The sequence below is a fragment of the Sebastes fasciatus genome, chromosome 17 (assembly GCF_043250625.1).
Source record: "Sebastes fasciatus isolate fSebFas1 chromosome 17, fSebFas1.pri, whole genome shotgun sequence".
Taxonomy (NCBI): Eukaryota; Metazoa; Chordata; class Actinopteri; order Perciformes; family Sebastidae; genus Sebastes; species Sebastes fasciatus.
In genome coordinates this window covers 16,584,162-16,604,379 of record NC_133811.1, presented here as the reverse complement: position 1 = coordinate 16,604,379, position 20,218 = coordinate 16,584,162, and the positions used below count along the sequence as shown (strand labels likewise).

Here is a 20,218-nt window from a genome sequence, read left to right as displayed (position 1 = left end):
TTCATGGGCTCCGGTTTACAACAAAGCACCCGTCCATTTTACAACATCAAGAGGTGTCAACCTTCACCAGAATTAGATCCTGAGCGACGCAGAGGAGAACAAAAGACTTGCGTATGACATGTTCACTTGCTGAGACTGCTTTTCACCAAAAATAGAACAAAAGATTATGATGTGCTTTTGTGTGTATGTGTGGAAAGAGAGATGAAGGTGCTGTAGTGATATAAAGAGGACATCAAAAAAGACAATGCAGTGGTGGGAAATGTCTAAAACGTATACGTTTTATTAAAGAAATGGAGTGAGAGACAGAGATGACAGGTGACTGTGGGACCATTTTAGCTCTGTTAGGTTTTGTTTCTTCTTGACAGGTGTTTCCTGCAGGAATATGACAAAAGCAAAAAAAAAAGTAAGGCATTTTAGAAATGCAGACACCATTGTTCTTTAGCTATTCAAACTCCCATAATTAGACGACAAACACAAGTTCTGGATGAAGTATTTCCCCAGTTCACATAGTTTTTGATATGTACTTTTTGACATCTTATCCCAACTTTGACAGCAAGGAAAGACTTATTTAACATCATAAAAGGGGAGTTTGGTTTCCAAGGTCAAGAATGAACTTTAAACTGCAGCCATTATTATTATTATTATTATTATTATTATTACTATTATTGGCCCTGACTCCAAAGTAAAAAAACAGTTTTTTTTCAAGAAATTTTACATTTTTTTGTAAAAGTGACATGTTTCATTTGTAATTTATATGTAAATGGTCTTAGATTTACAGTATTTTTTGTAATCACAATCGTAATTATCTGTATTTAAGCTTTTCTTGATCATTTTTAAAGATAATTATTCTGTTTTTTAGAAGTTTATGACTCTATTTTAACAATTAATTTATGTTAGAAGAAAAGGATTTCATGGAATTCTAAAAATATTTCTTGTAAAAATACAGATTTGTTTTGCAAAACTTCTGAGAGTAAATGTAATGTAAATTTGGGCTTTTGCAACGTAAAATTACATGTTTCATTTGTGATTTATATGTAAATGGTCTTAGATTTACGGTGTATGACTATTCTAACAATAAATATATGTTAAAGTATAATATTTCTTGTAATATTACAGTAATAAAGGCTAATTATATAAAGATAATTACTGGTTTTAATTTACAGTTTATTGATGTTAATTAACGGACAGTATTTTTCAGTTTTTTAACAGACATTTTTTGACGCCCCTGCTGCCGGAACATTTCCGTTATTTTACACCTTTTTTTTTTTACAGTGTAGGAATAAGCCAGAATGGAAGAAAAGTCCTAAAAGTGCTCTAAAATATTGGAAAATTTAGGCATCTACAAATCCAATGATGTAATTGAAAGCTCCAGAACAGCTACTAAATACATCTTGAGGTGAGATTTTTTTTCCTATAATGCTGTTTCCAAGGTCAAGAATAAGAAGAGAAGTATCTATTTGGCAATTGGTGATACAAATCAACTAGATTTCCTCTAATCTACAACAGTTTTTCCTCATGCAGAGTGAACGCATCTTGGCAGACCACTCCCCTCGCCGCCCATTAGAAATGCATTAGTCCTGGTGTGCTTGTATAACTCTTGTAAACGCTGACTGACTGGCAGCAGTCTCTTCAATCAATCACCACACAACCACCGGCGAAGATAAGACTTTCAGATTCATTACTGAGATAGCTGAGATTAAGCAACTGTTGGGGTGGACATGGAAATCAATTTCAGAGCTGTATCCGTTTATCTAAATCACAGTTTCCCACTCTGCTGGGATGATCTTTGTCTGGGTTAATGCAATCATTTCGCCCTGCTAATCCCGGCCCAGGGCCTCAGGTGCTGCAGCTGGAGGAGCAGCCACAGCCACCGCTCATCTGCCAGTTCAGGAAATTTATCCAACCTGTTAACATGCAGCTTTATTTCGGTGTTACTCATCTAGTTTTCTCACTTAATTATCCTTAAAGTAGAAAGCAGAAATACCCTTAAAGGGGAACTAGGGTCATTTTCATTCATACATGTTATTCCTCTGGTCTAAGACAGTTCAAAATGATTAGTAAACATGAACAGCTCTCTCCCAAATCCAAAAACTATAATGATAAAACTCAAATTTGTGATTTCATAGGGTACAAAGTGTGGAGCTGCTCCATAGACAATTAATTGGTAGAGATGTTCTAGATGACATTGAGAGCAGCCAGGGGAATGATCTGATTATATGGGAACATTTTCTGATTCACAGCTGACAACACTACAATAAAATAAAGCTCATTTGGGTATAAAAAACAAAACAAACATTGTGTGGGTCCACAAAATCAGTCTCCAATTTATTGTCTATGGAGCAGCTCCACACTTTATACCCTATTACATCACAAGTTTGAGATTTAGTTCTCTGGTTTCTGACTTTGAGAGAGAGTAGCTCAACAAGAAATAAAATAAGAAAACTAAATTTACATTTTTATCACAACTGTCCATATTAGTTTCTACGTGCAAATATTATTTACACATTTGTAGCCCAAGGCCTCAGTTGAAAAATAAAAAAAAATAAAATCTTACTTGTTTTTTTTTTACCCTATTTGGTCATATTCATATTCATGACCAAATAGGGTAAAAAAAAAGTTTAAGTTTGGGAAAAACAGTAATTCTCAGGTATTATTTATTACGAGTTTAACACTAAAAATACCTCAGCTAACTTGCTTCATCAGGACTGCATGGATGTAGTAGTTCGATCAAATTTGACAGACAGTGGGACCATAGCAGCAATCCCTCAACTGTCGTCACATTTTGATTCAAATGTTGCTAAACTCTACCGACGTTGAGCACCACCGACCTCAAACCATGTCAGAAGAGACGGACAGAAAACGACACAAATCTGTGAAATAACTAAGTCTGTTCCAACTTTGTAAAACTGAATGTTCAATGCTTGCAGTGAGAAGCTGATTGAGAAAATAGTTTTTACTTTCCTGAGTCACCTCTCTGTTTTATTTGGATGAAAAACAGACAAACATTTATGTATCTGTGGTCTAAATCTGAGTTATTAATCAATAACTCTATTCAGCACCTGGAGGTGTCCGTCAACATTGATGTAGAAAATGCTGCACCCGGCATCGTTCTGTCTGCTCCACGCTGACTGAAGAGTGTTGCTCCCGGGTCAGGTGAATAATAATGTACAAAGGATATGGATCTGTCCCTCCAGTAATCAATAACATCAGTGTAGCAGAGCTCCTCTCGGCGGTCTCTCACAAGTCCACATTGGACAAATGTCTCCAGTAATGAGAGACAGAACAAGCCGAGAAAACAAGTCAATACAAACGATGAGCAGGAAAACTTAGAATAGCTCTCACACATTTTTTTCCATCTCTGCCCCTTCAGCTGTTATTTTGGCACCATTAGATTTGGGATTTACTCCAGTAAGACGACGTTTTGTCAATAACACCCTTAGGGAACGGCTGAACTATGGCAGTCGATAATAAAAGACGAGAAATAACAAGTATTCTATGTCTGTATTGGCTTCACCATTAATTCCGTCCTACTTTGAAGATGTTTTTATGATGCAGCATAAAATCTTTAAATGCTCACAAGCTTCCTGACCTTAAAGGAACAGTGTGTAACATTTAGGGGGATCTATTGGCAGAAATGGATATAATATTCATAACTATGTTTTCATTAGTGTATAATCACCTGAAACTAAGAATTGTTGTGTTTTCATCAGCTTAGAATGAGCCTGTTATATCAACATAGGGAGCGGGTCCTCTTGCTCTGCCATGATTCTACAGTAGCCCAGAACGGACAAACCAAACACTGGCTCTACAGAGAACCTTTTGTGTTTTTATGTTACCTGAATGCCACCGCAGTTCTCCGACACGCTTGTGAAACTGTGGTAGCCGCAGAGTGCAAAACCGTGGAACCGCCAGCCGCCATCTGACTTTCGTTGCTCCTAAAGTAGTGTTATTACGGTAAGGATGGCCTCTGAGCGGTTTTGCACTCGGCGGCTCACGTTACCGCAGTCTTGGAAAGGGAGGAGTGAGCGGAGGGGTTCTCAGTTGGTTGCAATCTGCAACCACACCACTAGATGTCGCCAAATCCTACAAACTGTACCTTTAAGTCTGATGCTGCTATGTAGAGGCAAGAAAACAACAGCAACAACCAGCTATTCCGACTTTGAGAAAAGTTAGAGGATTAGTTCAATTGGAAATTTAGTTTTATTTGTGGAGACTTTGCTGACACATCTGCTGCCACCCCAATATGGAGGTGAATTCAATTTTATATGATGCTCACAGCGATGAAAAATGAGGCAACGCCCCGATAATCCACAGCCTTCACTGTCAATAGTTTTAATTGGAACTATTGTCCTGGTAGAAAGTATTTTTCTGTTTGTCTGTTTGGCTGAATTGAACCTACAAACAATATCAAGTGGACAGTAACAAGGGCAGAAGGCGGACGAGTCTGGATGTCTTGCCAACTTGTCTGAGAGCTCGCTGTAGAAGAATGCGCGCCCATATAATCAGTTCAGGCCTTAATCTGATTTGATTAGTGTGTCCTGCTGGAAGAGGAGAGGAGCTGCGGCCCTCAGGCTGCTGTCGCACTCTGCGTGAAGTCTCCGAGAACTTGTAATGAGGCCAGCCGAGTCCTTTTCGCTCCCGTCTTTCACGGGTGAGTGTGCATGGATAACTAGCACACATACACATGTAAGTAAGATTTGCTAGATTGTTTATTGAGCAGCTCAGAATATGCATATCTATATTCTGTTAACACTCACTCAGTGTAATAAGATTCCTGAGATGTACTGTGTGTATGTGTGCATGGGTGTGACAAATCTGGATCAATATCTCAATAAAAGCAAGGTTTACAAAGAGTGGACAAAATAATAGAAACACCTCACGTTATAGTAGTCCTGCAATAAATATCTGTTTAGTTGACACTGTCAAAGGTATTTATTAGGGCTGTGAATCGATTCAAATATTTAATTGAGATGTATCGCATGTTTGTCCATAGTTAATCACTATTAATCGTAAATTAATTGCACACTTTTTATCTGTTCAAAATGTTCCTTAAAGAGAGATTTGTCAAGTATTTAATGCTCTTATCAACATGGGAGTGGGCGAATATGCTGCTTTATGCAAATATATGTATATATTTATTATTGGAAATCAATTAACAACACAAAACAATGACAAATATTGTCCAGAAACCCTCACAGGTACTGCATTTAGCATAAAAAATATGCTCAAATCATAACATGGCAAACTGCAGCCCAACAGGCAACAACAGCTGTCAGTGTGTCAGTGTGCTGACTTGACTATGACTCACCCCAAACTGCATGTGATTATCATAAAGTGGGCATGTCTGTAAAGGGGAGACTCTTGGGTACCCATAGAACCCATTTTCATTCACATATATTGAGGTCAAAGGTCAAGGGACCCCTTTGAAAAAGGCCATGCCTGTTTTTCCTCGCCAAAATTAAGCGCAAGTTTGGAGCGTTATTTAACCTCCTTCGCTTTTTGCTGACGCCCAGAAACGTCCCGAACACAGCAAAATAAGAAAAGAGAAAATACCGGCAGAGGGCAGCGTCTCTACAGATACAGCCACCACCACACACTGCTAGTGGGTAATAAATGATGATTGAGATCAGTCTATACATTGTTTTTTTTAGGGAAATGTTACATATTATACCTTTAAGCCTCTTCCCTCTCTTCCTCTTTCTTTGTCCCTCTCTGTTGTTTCTCCTCTTCCATTCTTACTAATGAGTGGCTAATAGAGTTTCATCAGCTCTAGTGAGTAATCCTCTTCACAGACCGGCTCTGCTTGGCTCACAACACACCACAGCTTCCCCTCCCAGGAATGGAGCCATTTAAGTGTAACTGTTAACACGTCTGCATGCTGTGTGTGAGCGAGTGAACGGGGTGAGTGAATGAAAGACTGGGGGGTAGGCAAGAGAGAGTGTTTTCTTCTTTGCCCAAGAGAGTGTGAGACAGATGCTGTTAGGAAGTGACTTACATTTCTAATGAGCACAGGGGCATCAGTATCCACTCGTGAGTGAACAATCTTCCCCTGAAGACGGAGCTCAGTGGAGGTTTCTGGGTTGGGTGGCAGATAGAGCCGTCAAGCAGGAAATGGTGTCACACACCGAGGAGTAAGGGACTGCTACGACCTGTGTGCAGGGGAATAAATATCCTGTGACACAGCCAGGCATGTAATGGGAAAACCCAGGCACCAAAACCCAAGGACGCGCACACACAAAGGCAAACTGAGCTAAGATATTAGGCAGCTCCTCAACCATTCTGGGTCATCAGATCAATATTGCTTGACAGATTTATTTCCACATAAATATGTAAGGACGATGACAGCTTTCGCATTGATTGATCTGAGAATAGTTTGTCACAGGGACGATTCTAGGATCAGACCTTTAGGGGAGCTCAGCCCACAATGAGAACGCGACATGTGTACAGTCAAGGGTGTTGGTTTCGTGTCAACATTGGTGGGGGGGACACACCTAATTTGTTTGGGGGTCCTCCCTCAGGAAGTTTTGAGAGTTAAACACTTATTTTTCTGCATTCTGGTGAAATTTATGCACCAATTTCTGCCTTTTCTGTATCATGTTATGGTGGAAATGTCTTTATATTATGTAAAGGAAAACATAAACTTCAGGCACCGGTTGACATTCAAAATATGAATGAAAATATAATGGAATATAATGCTGTCAGTCATTCTGTGTTGCTTTCAAATATTTATTCTCCTGTCGATAAACTTTTTTCCATTTAATGTTATCCTGTTATCCTGTATATTATACTGCATGCAAATAACTGCATGGTTAATGCCCCAAACTGCATGTGATTATCATAATGTGGGCACGTCTGTAATGGGGAGATTCGTGGGTACCCATAGAACCCATTTTCATTCACATATCTTGAGGTCAGAGGTCAAGGGACCCCTTTGAAAATGGCCATGCCAGTTTTTCCTCGCCAAAATTTAGCCTAACTTTGGAGCTTTATTTAGCCTCCTTGACAAGCTAGTGTGACGTGGTTGGTTTTCGAGCGTTAAGACTGAGCCTGCTACAGCCTTTTAAACACAGTTAGATAATTATCTTTTAGGGGTGCTGAGATTAAATTTAGGTGTACTTGAGCACACAAAGAGTCTAAAAAGCCACTGGTTTGGCATTCGAATACTGCTTCATTTACTGGAGTACTGAGATGTTGGAGCACATTCTATGGATCAGACCTAATATTACATTTTCAAATATCATTTTCTGCCCACTTTAATAGAAAATGTAAGCTAAATACAAATATATAGAGTGGGAATTTAGCTTTGATAAAGATGCAAGATGATGTTTGAGCTTGGAGCCTGAATACATGAGACTAAAGAAGGTGTTTGTGTACAGCAGGGTGTCTTCTCCGAAATGACAGCTCTGAAAATGACACAACAGAAGCTAGCGAGGCATTTTCATCAAATGCTATTCAGTTTTGTCTGGGTCTGTCGAGGCCAGTGTCACGTTTTATGTGGCTCTGGCTGCAGCCTCAGAGGACACCTGCAGGCTGTGGACAGAAGGAGATGAACCTGGGGTCTCTGGAGGAGGCGGTGATGGGATGGTGGAGAAACTGTTCCACTGTGCACGAGACCTCTCGCCCACCCAACCACAATGTGTGTGTGATGAGGAGCACCTTCAGTGACCAGACAATCATTTCAGCATGTGGGAGTATCTTTGTTCCCCGTTACTGATAGTGGACAAAATCATTTCAGTGCAGTCTACATTCTGTGTTTTTATTTTTTGAGTTTAGTAGGTGACTTTAACATCTAGCTTTGGTTAAGATTTACAATACCTGAGCGTGTGCTGCTTGACGGCCAAACAGATAAACAAAGACAATCCAGATGTGAATGGTCACTAAATGTGACGTTCCAATATCCAAAGGCACCATATGAACAAGAGGGTCAAAGTTAAAGGTGCAATGCTATGACGAAGTAGTATGTCCCAATTATATGCATACTGCATGCAACAGTACTTTGTAAGGGCAGCTGCATTATGTACTAAAAGTAAAAAGAAAAAGTATGCGATGGGGAATGTAGCCTAACTTTCTGCATTTAGTTAATTATGTGTCAATTGCTTTCTGGGATGATTAAAGTCCTAATCTATACACCATCTGTTACTCAACTTTGAAATTACAGTCTGTCCACACCAGTCTATATGAGAGATGAATCAGCACAAATGACTCAGTATAATGTAACTCAAACAGTCTTTAAGTGCATGTGGATCATGAATGAAGAGAGCAACAGGAGGAAAACACAGTTACAGTTCTTAAATCTTTAATGTAAACAGCAGTTTTGAGGGGCTTTGAAAAATCCTAAAGAAAAACATCTTGAAGGTATTAAATAGGAAGGGGAAAATATATAAATCATACCAGAAATAACAACCATGATCTGTTTTTAAATTAAAAAAATACATAAACTTTCAATTTTGTGGCCATATAGTCCTGAACACACACAAAAAAAGACAACTTCCCTTGACCAAAACACTAACATCCTCTTTGTAATACCAACTACTAGGCAGTTTCACAATTTTAAAATCCCTAAATTATGACCATCTTACAAATGATGAAGAAAAAAAAAGCTCAAATATTGCTTAGGAATGTTGTGTACAGCAGTCATTACAACGAGAGAGACTCAAATGAGGGAGAGACGAGTGTGTTTGTATGCGTGTTTCACAATAGTGATGCTTTTACGGTTGTTTTTGGCAAAGCCACTGTGTAGGTGTGTACAATATGCAATAAGCAGCGGTGGGATAGTAACATTAACATTAGAATATTTAAAAGAAAGGCTTGTTACTGTAGTACAGTGCCTTGATTTTGACTTATTCTAACAGTCTTCAGTATATGTGTAGCAGGACAGAGCGGATATAAGAGACTATTTTCATGAAGTATTCCTCTTCGACCGTCCTTTCAGCCTCCTGGAAAACATTAAGCTGTCACAGATACTGTAAGTGAGAATGTGACAGGAAATACTGCTGAAAAGGTGACGACAAAACACAAAACCCCGTCCCTCCCTGCTCCTGAACTACACCCTCCCCCCTCTACAGAAGCCCTGAGGACAAATAATAAAGCCAACATAAAAAAAGGACAACAAGGAAGCTGAATTTCTAAGCATTTGTCTACAACAATCTTCAAGCAAAAGGACAGCAGGCGCCTCGGTCGAGAAGAAGAAGAAGTGAGCGTCTCAAAACATCAGACAGGAGGAGAGTGAGGAAAAAGACGCAGGACGACCAACGACAAGGCCAAACAAACACTTCCTGGTTTCTCTTCTCCATGGCAACCTGATGACTCTGCATTGAAACCCGAGTCCCCCTCAAGTGCAGCGAGCCTATTAATAATACGCACCATTTTCACTCTTATAAAGGTCTAGCAAGAAGCAAGAGGAAAATAGTTCAATGTTTGTTCGTTCAATCACAGTTCATTTTTTAATTTTTTATATTATATGGTTTTATTTGTTCCAGTTTATAAGAAAAGGGGATTGGTCCAGTGAGTACAGTAGGTGCTGGGTGGGATCGGGTCCGGGCTCGTGGGGTCGTCCGTCTAGTTACAGTCGTAAACAAAGTCATAGTTGCTAGGTTCTTTGGGAATCGGGGGCGGGGCCTCGGGAATCTGGATGTTCTCTAGATCCAAGAGGCGGAGCTTCATCTCCATGGAGAGCAGGGTGTCCATGTCCGATTTGGTGTAGTCGCTGGTCATCTCCTTACCCAGGAGGGCGTTTAGGCCGTCTGTCCACACGCAGTACTGCAGAGACACGGACAGAGGTAGACACAAAATCAAATCAGGAACAGGCAGAAGAAACTGAAGTCATAACCACAAAATAAATACTTCCAAAATCTACAAACTATAATTAAGCATGGTGTGTTTTCAAAAGGAGCCTCCTGAGCGTGTAGGCATAAAAGAACCTAACCACCAAGGGAGGAAAGTTTGTGTACACTGTGACTCAGATGAAATGGAGCAAGGACACCTTCTTCTCTCTTGTCCTAAATACAAACTTCTATGTTTAAAAAATATTTAGAAAAAGTTTCTGTAGTCAAGCACAAAGAGAATTATGGGAATTACACTGAGAGGAAGTCTTTTTAAGTATTAGACCTTTGAGTACAGAATGTAATATTTTCGCCATAATGCCAGACATTATAGTTACATGAAATATATATGATTATAGTCAATATATGATTATAGTTTTAAAAAGGATTTGAGGTGAACTCAACTGAGCCCAAGTTGTAAATCCAAGCCAAATGCAAATGAGGTTGGGTGATATGATGACATATACACATATACATTTGTTAACCATCTCTAGCTAAGCCTTAAGAGTGTATTAGGTCATTATGGAAAATGTTGCAAATCAATGAGGAAAAGTGTTTAATGGAAATGTTGGATTTTTCTCACTTGATTTTCCAGAAATGTACTTTTATCCATATACCCCACTCATAATTGCAATGTTTTCATGACTCCGAATGCTTACTATTGAGATTTCGGGCATTTTTGCTTCCATAACATGTCGTCTTTCAGACTTGTGGAAAGACAACATCCAAAATACACATTTAGTTTTTTTTTATTATACTACTTTGTCTATTTACGTCTGTAGATTTCTCCTAAATTCACCAAAAGTTAACATCAGATAATGTCTCATTTACATATTTAAACATACAATTTTATAAAACTTGTGATACAAAATTAATTGCCTTAATGTAAGTAATCAACTGGAGAAGATTCATTGTGATATCTCTTTTTTTTAACCTCATTCCCCTGTAGTATTACAATTAATATCTTTAAATCAAAATTAGTTTTTTTCCTCAGACTCCGAGCCAGAAATCTCCACTTCAGCAGCACTTACATACACCAAACTTTCCAGTTTTATTCCTATCTATATTCTGAACGTTTTTACAAAAGGGTTTGTTCTTATATCATTCACATCCTGATTTACAGAATATTTTAATCCTACAAATATGGCTGTTGACAGTATTTTCTGATTTACGGAGTGATAAATATCCCAAATCCCCTCTGTAATAACCTTTGACTCTAATATGTTAACAAAGTTGAACAAGCATTTTGAACCTGGCTTTATCCAATGTTCACATTCCTGGTCTGGAAATGTATGCAAATTAGTAAATATTTAATAAGATAATGCATCATTTGCATATTTAAACATGAAATTTCAGGAAACATCCAAAATACTCATTTAGATTTTTTTTTTATTTTACTACTTTGTCTATTTAAATCTGTAGATTTCTCCTAAATTCACCAAAAGTTAGCATCAGATAATGTCTCATTTGCATATTTAAAAATACAATTTCAGAAAACTTGTGATACAAAAATAATTGTCTTAATGTGAGTAATGAACTGGTGAAGTTTCATTGTGATATCTGTAAGTAAACATTTTTACCCTACATATCCAGTACATATCTGACTTGTACACTTGCCTTATACACAATACTTTTAAAGTAAAGAAAAAAACTCTCTTTTTGCGATCACACATGTTCATTCTCTCTGACACTGTAAACAGCCGCAGGGTGTTGTCACTGTTGGCTTACCTCATGCTTGTCAGGAGCAATAAAGTTTAAATACTCGTCCGACTCATAGAGGACAGAGAAGGCCAGCTCTAACACCTCCTGGAGAGAGGACAGGGTGGAAGGCAGACAGGGAGGAAGATAAAATGGTGCGGGGATACAGACAGTGACAGAGTGGAGGAGGTGGGATGGAGAGATGAAAGAGAAATATAAAAAAGGAAAAAAAGAAGGAACAGGTGAGATTTACACCACAATGCTGCCATACCAATGCAATCTCCCTCTCCTCCTCGCGTCTTGTCACCATCTGTTACATCAGCTGCACATCAACTCATCGGGTATCAGCGAGGTAGAGCTCAAAGAGAGAACTACCTGGGGTGCCCTCAGATACTAGATATTGAAAAATGCCTGGGGATGCTGGGAATATGATGTGATATGATATGATTTCAGATTTATTCCCTCAAAATCCACTACGGTCTAGTGCAGGAAATGAACTGAATGCAGTGTGAGGACGGAACCGCCACACCGAGAGCCGCATTTGTATACATGAAAGCAATTCATTAAATGCTTGCTTGCAATCTGCGTGAAATTAGTGTTTGATTTACTAAGGCAGCAGGTAATTACACAGTCAGAGACTGGGACTGCAGCTTAGGTGCAGTTTGTGAGGGAGAGCTTAAAAGACGTAGTTCAGTGGTGGGATTTGTCTCAGATCAGGAGGCTCAGGAAAGAAACGATGTGGTGATGCTGAAATAGAAATACTTATTACTGAAGTAATGGGAGCTCAAAACATTTACTACAGACAAAAGTCAATTCAAGAAACACTTATGTGGACATTTATTACTCAAAATATACTTTTCGGTCAGTGAAACGTTGATAAAACCAATACTGTGAGAGATTTCAAAAAGTGAATCATCAAAAAAATAAATCATTTCATTTCGGCCTGAATGAAATGATTGGACGGCTTGCCTGTCTACCCGTCTTCCTGCGTGCACTCTGCTGTGCTCTCATTGCACGTCATCGGAGTCTTCCACGAGCTGCTAGCGTGACAGCTGGGAGTACTAACAATAGTCATGTTCGCTGTTTACGTTCATTATGATAATTTTGTGGAGTGTCTTTGGAGGAAGGCCTGAAGGGACGGACTGTCAGTGTTGCCGACTTGGTGACTTCCTCGCTAGATTTAGCAACGTTTGGAGCTAGTGCTGCTAGCTGCTTTAATTGGAAAAGAGTTGGCAACACTGGGCTGGATTTTTCGGTGGGATCATTTTTAAAATCTAAAGTACTCTTGCTAGTTTCTCAACATTACTCACCCTGCCTTTAAGCAGGTATCACCATCTTCACCATCTTAGTTTAGCATGTTAGCATGTACAACAAGCATGTATAACAAAGTAATGGTCAAGTTAACATTTTGACTTGATGATGGAGAAGTCGGGATCACCAAAATGATTCCAGTTCATCCTGAGGGGACCATGAATGCCCATACAACATTTCTTGACAATCCGTGAAGTAAGATATTTCAGTCTGGATGCCGCTAGCGAGGATACAGAAAAAATAAGGTGGTGGATGTAGATGATACAGCTGAAAAGAGTCCATAGAGTTGTGAGGCAAATGCAACTAAATGCACTTTTCTAAATGAAATAAGAGTTAGCAGTACAACTTTATGGCCACAAAGCTCTTTATGTGGTGTAATAAAATGGAGATTGTGTTCATTTATCAATGCTCTTCTTTAACTAGTATTTTTTTTCATGAACTAATTAAGTGCAACCTCCCTTTCTTGCAGTGGTTTCTCTGCTATTATTGAGTTTTCAGTAAAATACTGCTTCATTAAATCTTCTATTCCTTATCCACCGTAGCCTTATTGGTTGCCTTATATCTGCATAAATCTGCTCTTTAAATGCAGAGGATTTTCCACAAAAATCGGACCCATGGCAAATCATTTCTTAAACATAAGCAAATACAGAAGAACATGCAATCACCCACTCATCAAATATCTTCCAGTCATTTGGGTGATCCTCCCTTTAAATGTATGTACAGCACATAAAGTCATGTTTCAGTAATGACTTGTAAAATGCTGCACAGGCCGCAGGCAAACTGTACTTCCAGGTCGGTGCACCTGTTTGCCAAATAACACGCATGCCTTGAGGCACAGACGGTGTCTGAAACAAGGTAAATATGGCCCTGAGTACATACGTAAGGGAGATATATGTGTATAGAATAATGACAACAAATAATTAAATTAATCTTATGCTGAATACATTTGGAAGAATTTTGGCTACACATCCAGAAAACACCGCTTGCCACTTCACCCTCCCGCCTCTGTCTCTGTGTCCCACAAATGGTCCACATGCCAGCGCTGCTCTGAAGCCCGTAGAGGTGACTTTGGCTGGCCTTGTAACAGTGAGTAATGAAATGTGTTTGTGTTCTCATTCACAAGGCTGGGACAGGCCTGCTAGACGGCCCGCAGACCCCCCTCAGGTCGTTCCCCTAGACCTGCGCTTATCGACAAGGTAATAAAGGAGACAAAGCAGGGAGGAGGCGTGCTCCTTTGTCTTCAAGGCTATTTATCCAAGATCCAATATATCAGAGTCCCGTGGGTGGGGGGGGGGGGGGGGGGCGATGGTTTGCAGAGGCAAAGTGCAGGAGAGGAAGGGCTGATGTGTACACAGACAAGACGGCTCTTTCATCCCGGTTAAGGCGCTGCAGAGGACACGCCGATGTGTTACTTTCGAATTTAAACAGCAAAGAAAAGATGGCGGCATGTTTTTGGCGGCTCTTGTGTGATTTGTGTCTGCAGCTAAAGGACTATTCTGGGGTTTTCTTTTCTACACGAGGCCGCTGATGGATACGTCTCTCTGTGCTGAGCACTGAGACGCAAGTTATTGTGTTATTTCCCAAAGCAAAATTATGTAACTGACATCATGTTATGCAACTCTCACGCACATAGGAGCACGTTCTCTCGCCTGGATACACACCCACCCACCCACACACACGTATGCACGTGTACACACGCGTGTGCACACAAACACACGCACATAAAACACACGCACACACACGCGCACACACACCTTGTTTTGCTTCAGGGCTCCCTTCTCCTTCATATGAGGACAGTCTTTGCCGGTGATAACAGCTTTGATATCAGCCACAGGCACTGCAGAGAGGACAGAAGGGAGTTCACAACAACAACAACAACAACACCAACAACATCCTTGTGACAACTGTGTCATCCCAGATGGGTGATTAAAAGTTAAAATTCTCCCCAGATCTGTCATTACAAGTGAAACTGATGTTAACTCTTAAAGCCAGCAGTCAATGACGTTGAATGTGTTTTGGGGCTATGTATGCCTTCGGCGACATGTAGAGAATACATATTTGAATTAATATTGTGAGCTGCAATAAACACATACATACTGTGTCGCATAAAAAGACTCAATAATTTCACTTGACACTCACGTTTGTCCTGCAAAGAGTCGTGGGGCACTTCACCCTGAGGGCTCTCTTCCAAATCTCCATAGTGCAGGACTTTATGGTTCGGAGACAGACGGCAATACCAAAACTTATCTGGAAAAAAAAAACATGAGGAGAAAGGAAGACAGAGGGGAGGAAGAGAGAGAGAGAGAGAGAGATTTAGAGGAGTTATGAAATAAGTCAGCGGCTGGCATAAGACATCATATGGGATGGCATGAGTCATCAACGGGAGAGAAAATTAGCACGGCAAAAAAAAAATCTGTGACCGAAAAAAGAAGAAGAAAACAGCCTTGAGGAAAATCCACAGATGGGCCATGATGCTCTGCATGAGGAAAGGATCTTGATGAGCAACAATACAGACGGTTGGCCTTCATCATTTTAATAATGATTCAACAACAATCCGCACACCGGAGTCAAGATCACAGGACAAAGACATCCAGGACATCCAACTGTGACCTGATTTATTTTTATTTATTTAACCAGAAAGACCCTTGAGATTAAAGTATCTTTTTCGAAGGAGACCTGGCCATGAAAGCATTTCACGCCATTACAATGTTAACAATGTACACTAAATGCACGTCATGCTGTATTGAAGAAGACTTGAAACTAGTGATTGAAACCATAAACTAATTTTTACAATGTTTACTGAGGTAATAAATCAAGTGAGAAGTAGGGTCATTTTCTCATAGACTTCTATACAATCAGACTTCCTTTTGCAACCAGAGGAGTCGCCCCCTGCTGGCTGTTTGAAAGAATGCAAGTTTAAGGCACTTCCTCATTGGCTTTACTTCTCAGACCTGGAGGTAGCCCACTGGTACTGTAACTATAAGACTTTTCCATACACTTCCTAAAATGAGAAGCAGTTTTGAGACATAATGTCTTATGGCACGTGTCGACAGGGGCGTTTTTTATCGCGAGGGATCACCTCACTTCCCAGCATTGGATGCTTGATGGGCTGCCACTACATGCAAGGTACTCAGCACCTGATTGGACGAAAGCTTTCCCTCGTGGGCTTCTGCTCCCAACTTTCAAACCGGAAACAATATAGCGGCTTGTTTGGAAACTTTCTTCTCTTATTTCACAAAAATAGTTTACCAAAATGTGTTTCTGAAGACATTTTATGCGAGAAATAAGCCATGCAGTTGCTGAATCTCTGTTTATTTTGGATCAACAACGTTTAGTTTAAAAGTTTCTTGGGAGTTTCCATAGGTGGCGAGTCGCGTCAGACGCCCGTGATTTGCATAAAGTAGCCTACACCTCAACTTTATGCAAATGAGGAGTGGCCAACGGGATAGTCAGTCTCTCGAATCGCGCCGCCACGCTACCAGAATGCATTGCACGGCTGCTTACATAGACAATGAATGGGAGGCGTGGAAAGGACGGAGCCTGTGGATACGCACCTTTAGTGCCTTGACAAGCAGCAGTACTACGAAAATCCAACTAGATACTTCATGTAAGTGACACAGTTTCACTCAAGTAGACTAACAGAAAGCACTTAAAATAGGTTATATTATAGTATTATTATGGTAAAGACATCAAATGCTCAAAAATACATAAATGTTAATTGAGTGAAGTGTGGTTTTCTCTTGGCTGATGTGATGTGTGATGTGTAATCCCCCAGCGGTCTGTAACTACCAGCTGTGTCTGCAAAGCGCAGCTCCACCAGCCAGCCCCTGTAGCCTGGTGTTCTTTAGCGGTTCCCTGCCGAGCTGAGCTGGCAGAGAGCGGCCACAGACTGGGGAGGTCTGGCTGGCGTGTGGATGGGTGGCACGGTCCAAATCCTAATTGCTGAAAATAGCCAGTTGGCGGTGCCAGGCTGGTGCACAGTGGCACCGGTCCACGGGGAGTACATAGAGATGTGTGCAGCGGCTGTGAAGGGGACGGGCGTTTTGGGAGAAGACGCTATCAACTGTTCAGTTTAAGCATGTATGTTAATCTTGGATTGAATTTCATTCTTGTATCATTCAAACTTAATCTGATTCAGCTGCCAGAACACCGGGGAACGACTCGGTAAGATTCAACCGAATCAGGCCAAACATCCAAGTTTACTTTTGCTTTAGAGCAGCGTTTAAGAGGAGTTACACTCTCCTGAGTTACCTGGCAGCAAACTGCACTTAAAGGACTGTACAGGCAGCACTCTTTCTTCCAAACTTCAAAACACCATCAACCTGAGCTTTTAGAGAGAAGCATTGCCTTGTAATGGCACTTGGGAAGGTAGAGAGAAGAGTCATCTGCACGGAAGTCAGCCAAATTAATATTTGATGTAGGTACGTGAGTCCCTGCAGGCTGGAGGACTTTGAAATAGTCGTACAAGATGCTGAGGGAGAAGTGGGAGAAGGAGAGAGGGATAGGATAAGACACATAACGGTAGATTAGGAAGTATAAGTATCGTGAAAGTTTGTGAAAGAGCACAAAAGACGAGACAAAATTACACTAATAAATCAAGTTTCCTGGTTTTGATTTGACGTTTCATTTCATGTGAACCCCATGTGAAAATTTGCTTTTTATTCTTGTTCAGCTCGCCTAACTTCTGCAAGACAAAGTGCTCCTCACACTGTCAATGCCTGGATATACTGCCTATAAGCACCAGCATGAGAACAAAGGCTCAGAGAGGAGCGGGAGGAAAGGATAGACATGTATGGGTGAAGGGAAGACAGATGAGAGTGAGAGGAACGGGTGAAGGTGGTATACATTCACACATGCACAAGAGAAAAATACAAGCAAACCAGAAAAAAGAGGGTGTTGTTGTGGACAAACAGCATGTCCTTGACTTCTCCAAGAGCCCTCAGAGGCAAAGACAGCTAGCTTGTAGCAGGCAGGCAGACGACTCCTCAACCGTCAGCGTGCTGTTGCAGCAGATTAAAGCCAGTGTAACCCTACAGGCTAGTGTGCTAAATTAAATCCAGTGAGGCTCATGAACTGCTTTATATACGAATGTGTGCGGGTGTACCGCTCCTGAATGGCTAATGCTTTTATTCCTGTGTTTAGTATGTGCGCTGGTGCGTGTCCTCCATTCCTTCGACAAGGAATCTAGTATCTACCGTGATATGGTAATATGAGACTATTCACAGCATGTCGCTGCGTAAAAAAGACAGACAAGCATAAATCAGCCGACCACACGCAGCGAAGAAGATCAAATCTGGGTGATGCTTTCCACCTGAACATCTGTCCTGCTTCTTTTCAACTCCTTTTATCCTACTCCATTTGTTTTCATTTTCTACCCCCTGTTTTTCTGTATGACAACATCTGGATGACAGCTGCCAAGACAAATCGCGATCAAGCTTTCGTATGCCAGAATGCATTGGCGTCCTTAGAAGAAAACTCCACCTGGTTGTGCTCAATTTGATTTGACTTATTGAAGAACAGTTCCTGCGGGGAAGCTGATGACAGTAACAACAAACCAACTCACAACCTGGGCTTGTCACTGGGTATTTTTTATTTCACACATTTGTATATGTAGACAGAGAGGGGTGACGGGAAGTGCAAGAGGGAGGACAGAAGAGTGAAGGGATCAGGTCTCAACTGGATTAAATCCTCTTTGACCGAGGAACAGTATATTATACAGGCTAAATGCTACTACTGCTACTCCTCTCTCTCCTCTCTTTCTAGTGGTGGCGAGTGTGAAACACGATATTAGGCCGAATGATTTGAATACTGTCCTATCTGAGCTGACTGCTGGGTTTTCACTTCCTATCCTTCTTCCTCTCTCCTCCACTGTGAGAAGGAATACCATCAATACATATCAAGTCAAAAGTCTATAAATGCACAAGACATTTGCTTCCAACATATCATGGCACACATGTGAACATCTAAAAATATCCTCTGAAAGTTGCAGCCTTCGACATCCACCTTACCACAAACAGTATGACTAAACATACACTGCTTTATCATTTTCACTACACCCTGCACTGTAAAGCCCGGGGTTACCGCAGTCTGCTCTTTTGTCATTCTTTCATTTCCTTTCTCAAAGCTTGCTCGAGAATTCATCCTGACAAGTGTGTATAAATGTAAGTGTGAATAAATTCACCCAGCTTTTGGCTTTGTGTATCTTTGTATTTTCTTTGAATGCCGTATATCTGAGTATGCAGGGGCAAAAGGCGGGGAAGACGGTGTGTTTGTGCATCTCGAGACATAAAGACGTGATGCGAACATTTGTGCATTTCTGTATGAGGTTTGCTTGTCGCTATATGTCTCTGCCTCACAGGCTGACAGAGCCAGAAAAAAATAGTGTGAACTATCATGAGAGCTGATCCACAGCAGCCCAGAGTTTCAAATATCTCCTGTGATACACATTTCCTGTGGGATTTTCGTAAAGCAGAGGGAATAAGGTGATGAGTGGGGGTGCAGAGAGGAGGGATGAAGAACAAAGACAGAGAGAGACGTGAGAGGAAGATGTGAATTCCCATCCCTGTGTGGTTCTGATCTGTGCATGTATGTGTGTTCATACATGTGTGCGTGCGTGCGAGTGCCGCGTGTCTCACCTTGCCTCCTGCGACTACTGATTTTCCTGAAGCAGGTTCCTTCACACAACCTGTTGAGCCGTTGCTGTTTGATCAACTCCATGATCTCGGGCTGGATCTTCTCTCTCAGCTCCCTTTAGAGAAACAGAATACAAAAAAACACATTATTGGTTTGAGAGAATTATCTAAATTCTACAATCCACAGCCTTTCAGATGTGGTAAGCAGGGCAACAGCGAAGCACAAGATGCTCTGAGATCTGGAAGTGAATTATTTTTTTCCCCAGGATTTCTGGCAGCGTGCAGTATTCATCTGACTGACAAAATCCCCTGGATTATGACTGTCAGGAGGGAACAGAGGATGCCAAACACACGGATATACTTCCACACATGGATGCACATGTACACACACTGAGAAATATGTCATATCCCAAAAGGCTGATCAGTGGGAATCTGTGCTGCTTCAGCTCTCGCTGTCATTTATTCATGCCTCAACATGTATGTGTCTCTTTGTTGCATATGAATGTGGAGCACACAGCACTAGCCAACATAAATTATGTAGATTATCTGCCCGAGCAGTGCTGCTGCTCCCCGTCTTTATTTCTCATCATTATACTTGAGTCTTTTCTCTTCCAATGTATCTTTTTATTCTTTGTCTTTCTTTAGAAACATGCATTTTGACAGGATTTCAGGTCTTCTAGTCACATAAAAGGCATTTCTATAATTTTCTTCTATTTCTCCTTGCGGTGTTCTTGATCACATTTTCGTCCTTCTTTC

At 40.7% G+C, this 20,218-nt stretch overlaps 1 protein-coding gene across 8 annotated transcripts in view; it reads right to left on the bottom strand.

Moving 5' to 3' along the window:
• Positions 1-8,279: 8,279 nt before the first annotated feature.
• Positions 8,280-20,218, bottom strand: part of elmo1 (engulfment and cell motility 1 (ced-12 homolog, C. elegans)) — a 120,533-nt gene continuing 108,594 nt past the window's right edge. For all 8 annotated transcript variants that reach the window (XM_074613563.1, XM_074613566.1, XM_074613562.1 and 5 more), the window contains 5 exons: positions 19,466-19,578; positions 14,970-15,077; positions 14,585-14,667; positions 11,550-11,627; positions 8,280-9,759 (listed from right to left, as the gene is read on the bottom strand). In XM_074613563.1, the coding sequence (XP_074469664.1) occupies positions 9,559-9,759; positions 11,550-11,627; positions 14,585-14,667; positions 14,970-15,077; positions 19,466-19,578 (583 nt within the window). In that variant the 3' untranslated portion in view covers positions 8,280-9,558. The remainder of the gene's footprint in view (positions 9,760-11,549; positions 11,628-14,584; positions 14,668-14,969; positions 15,078-19,465; positions 19,579-20,218) is intronic.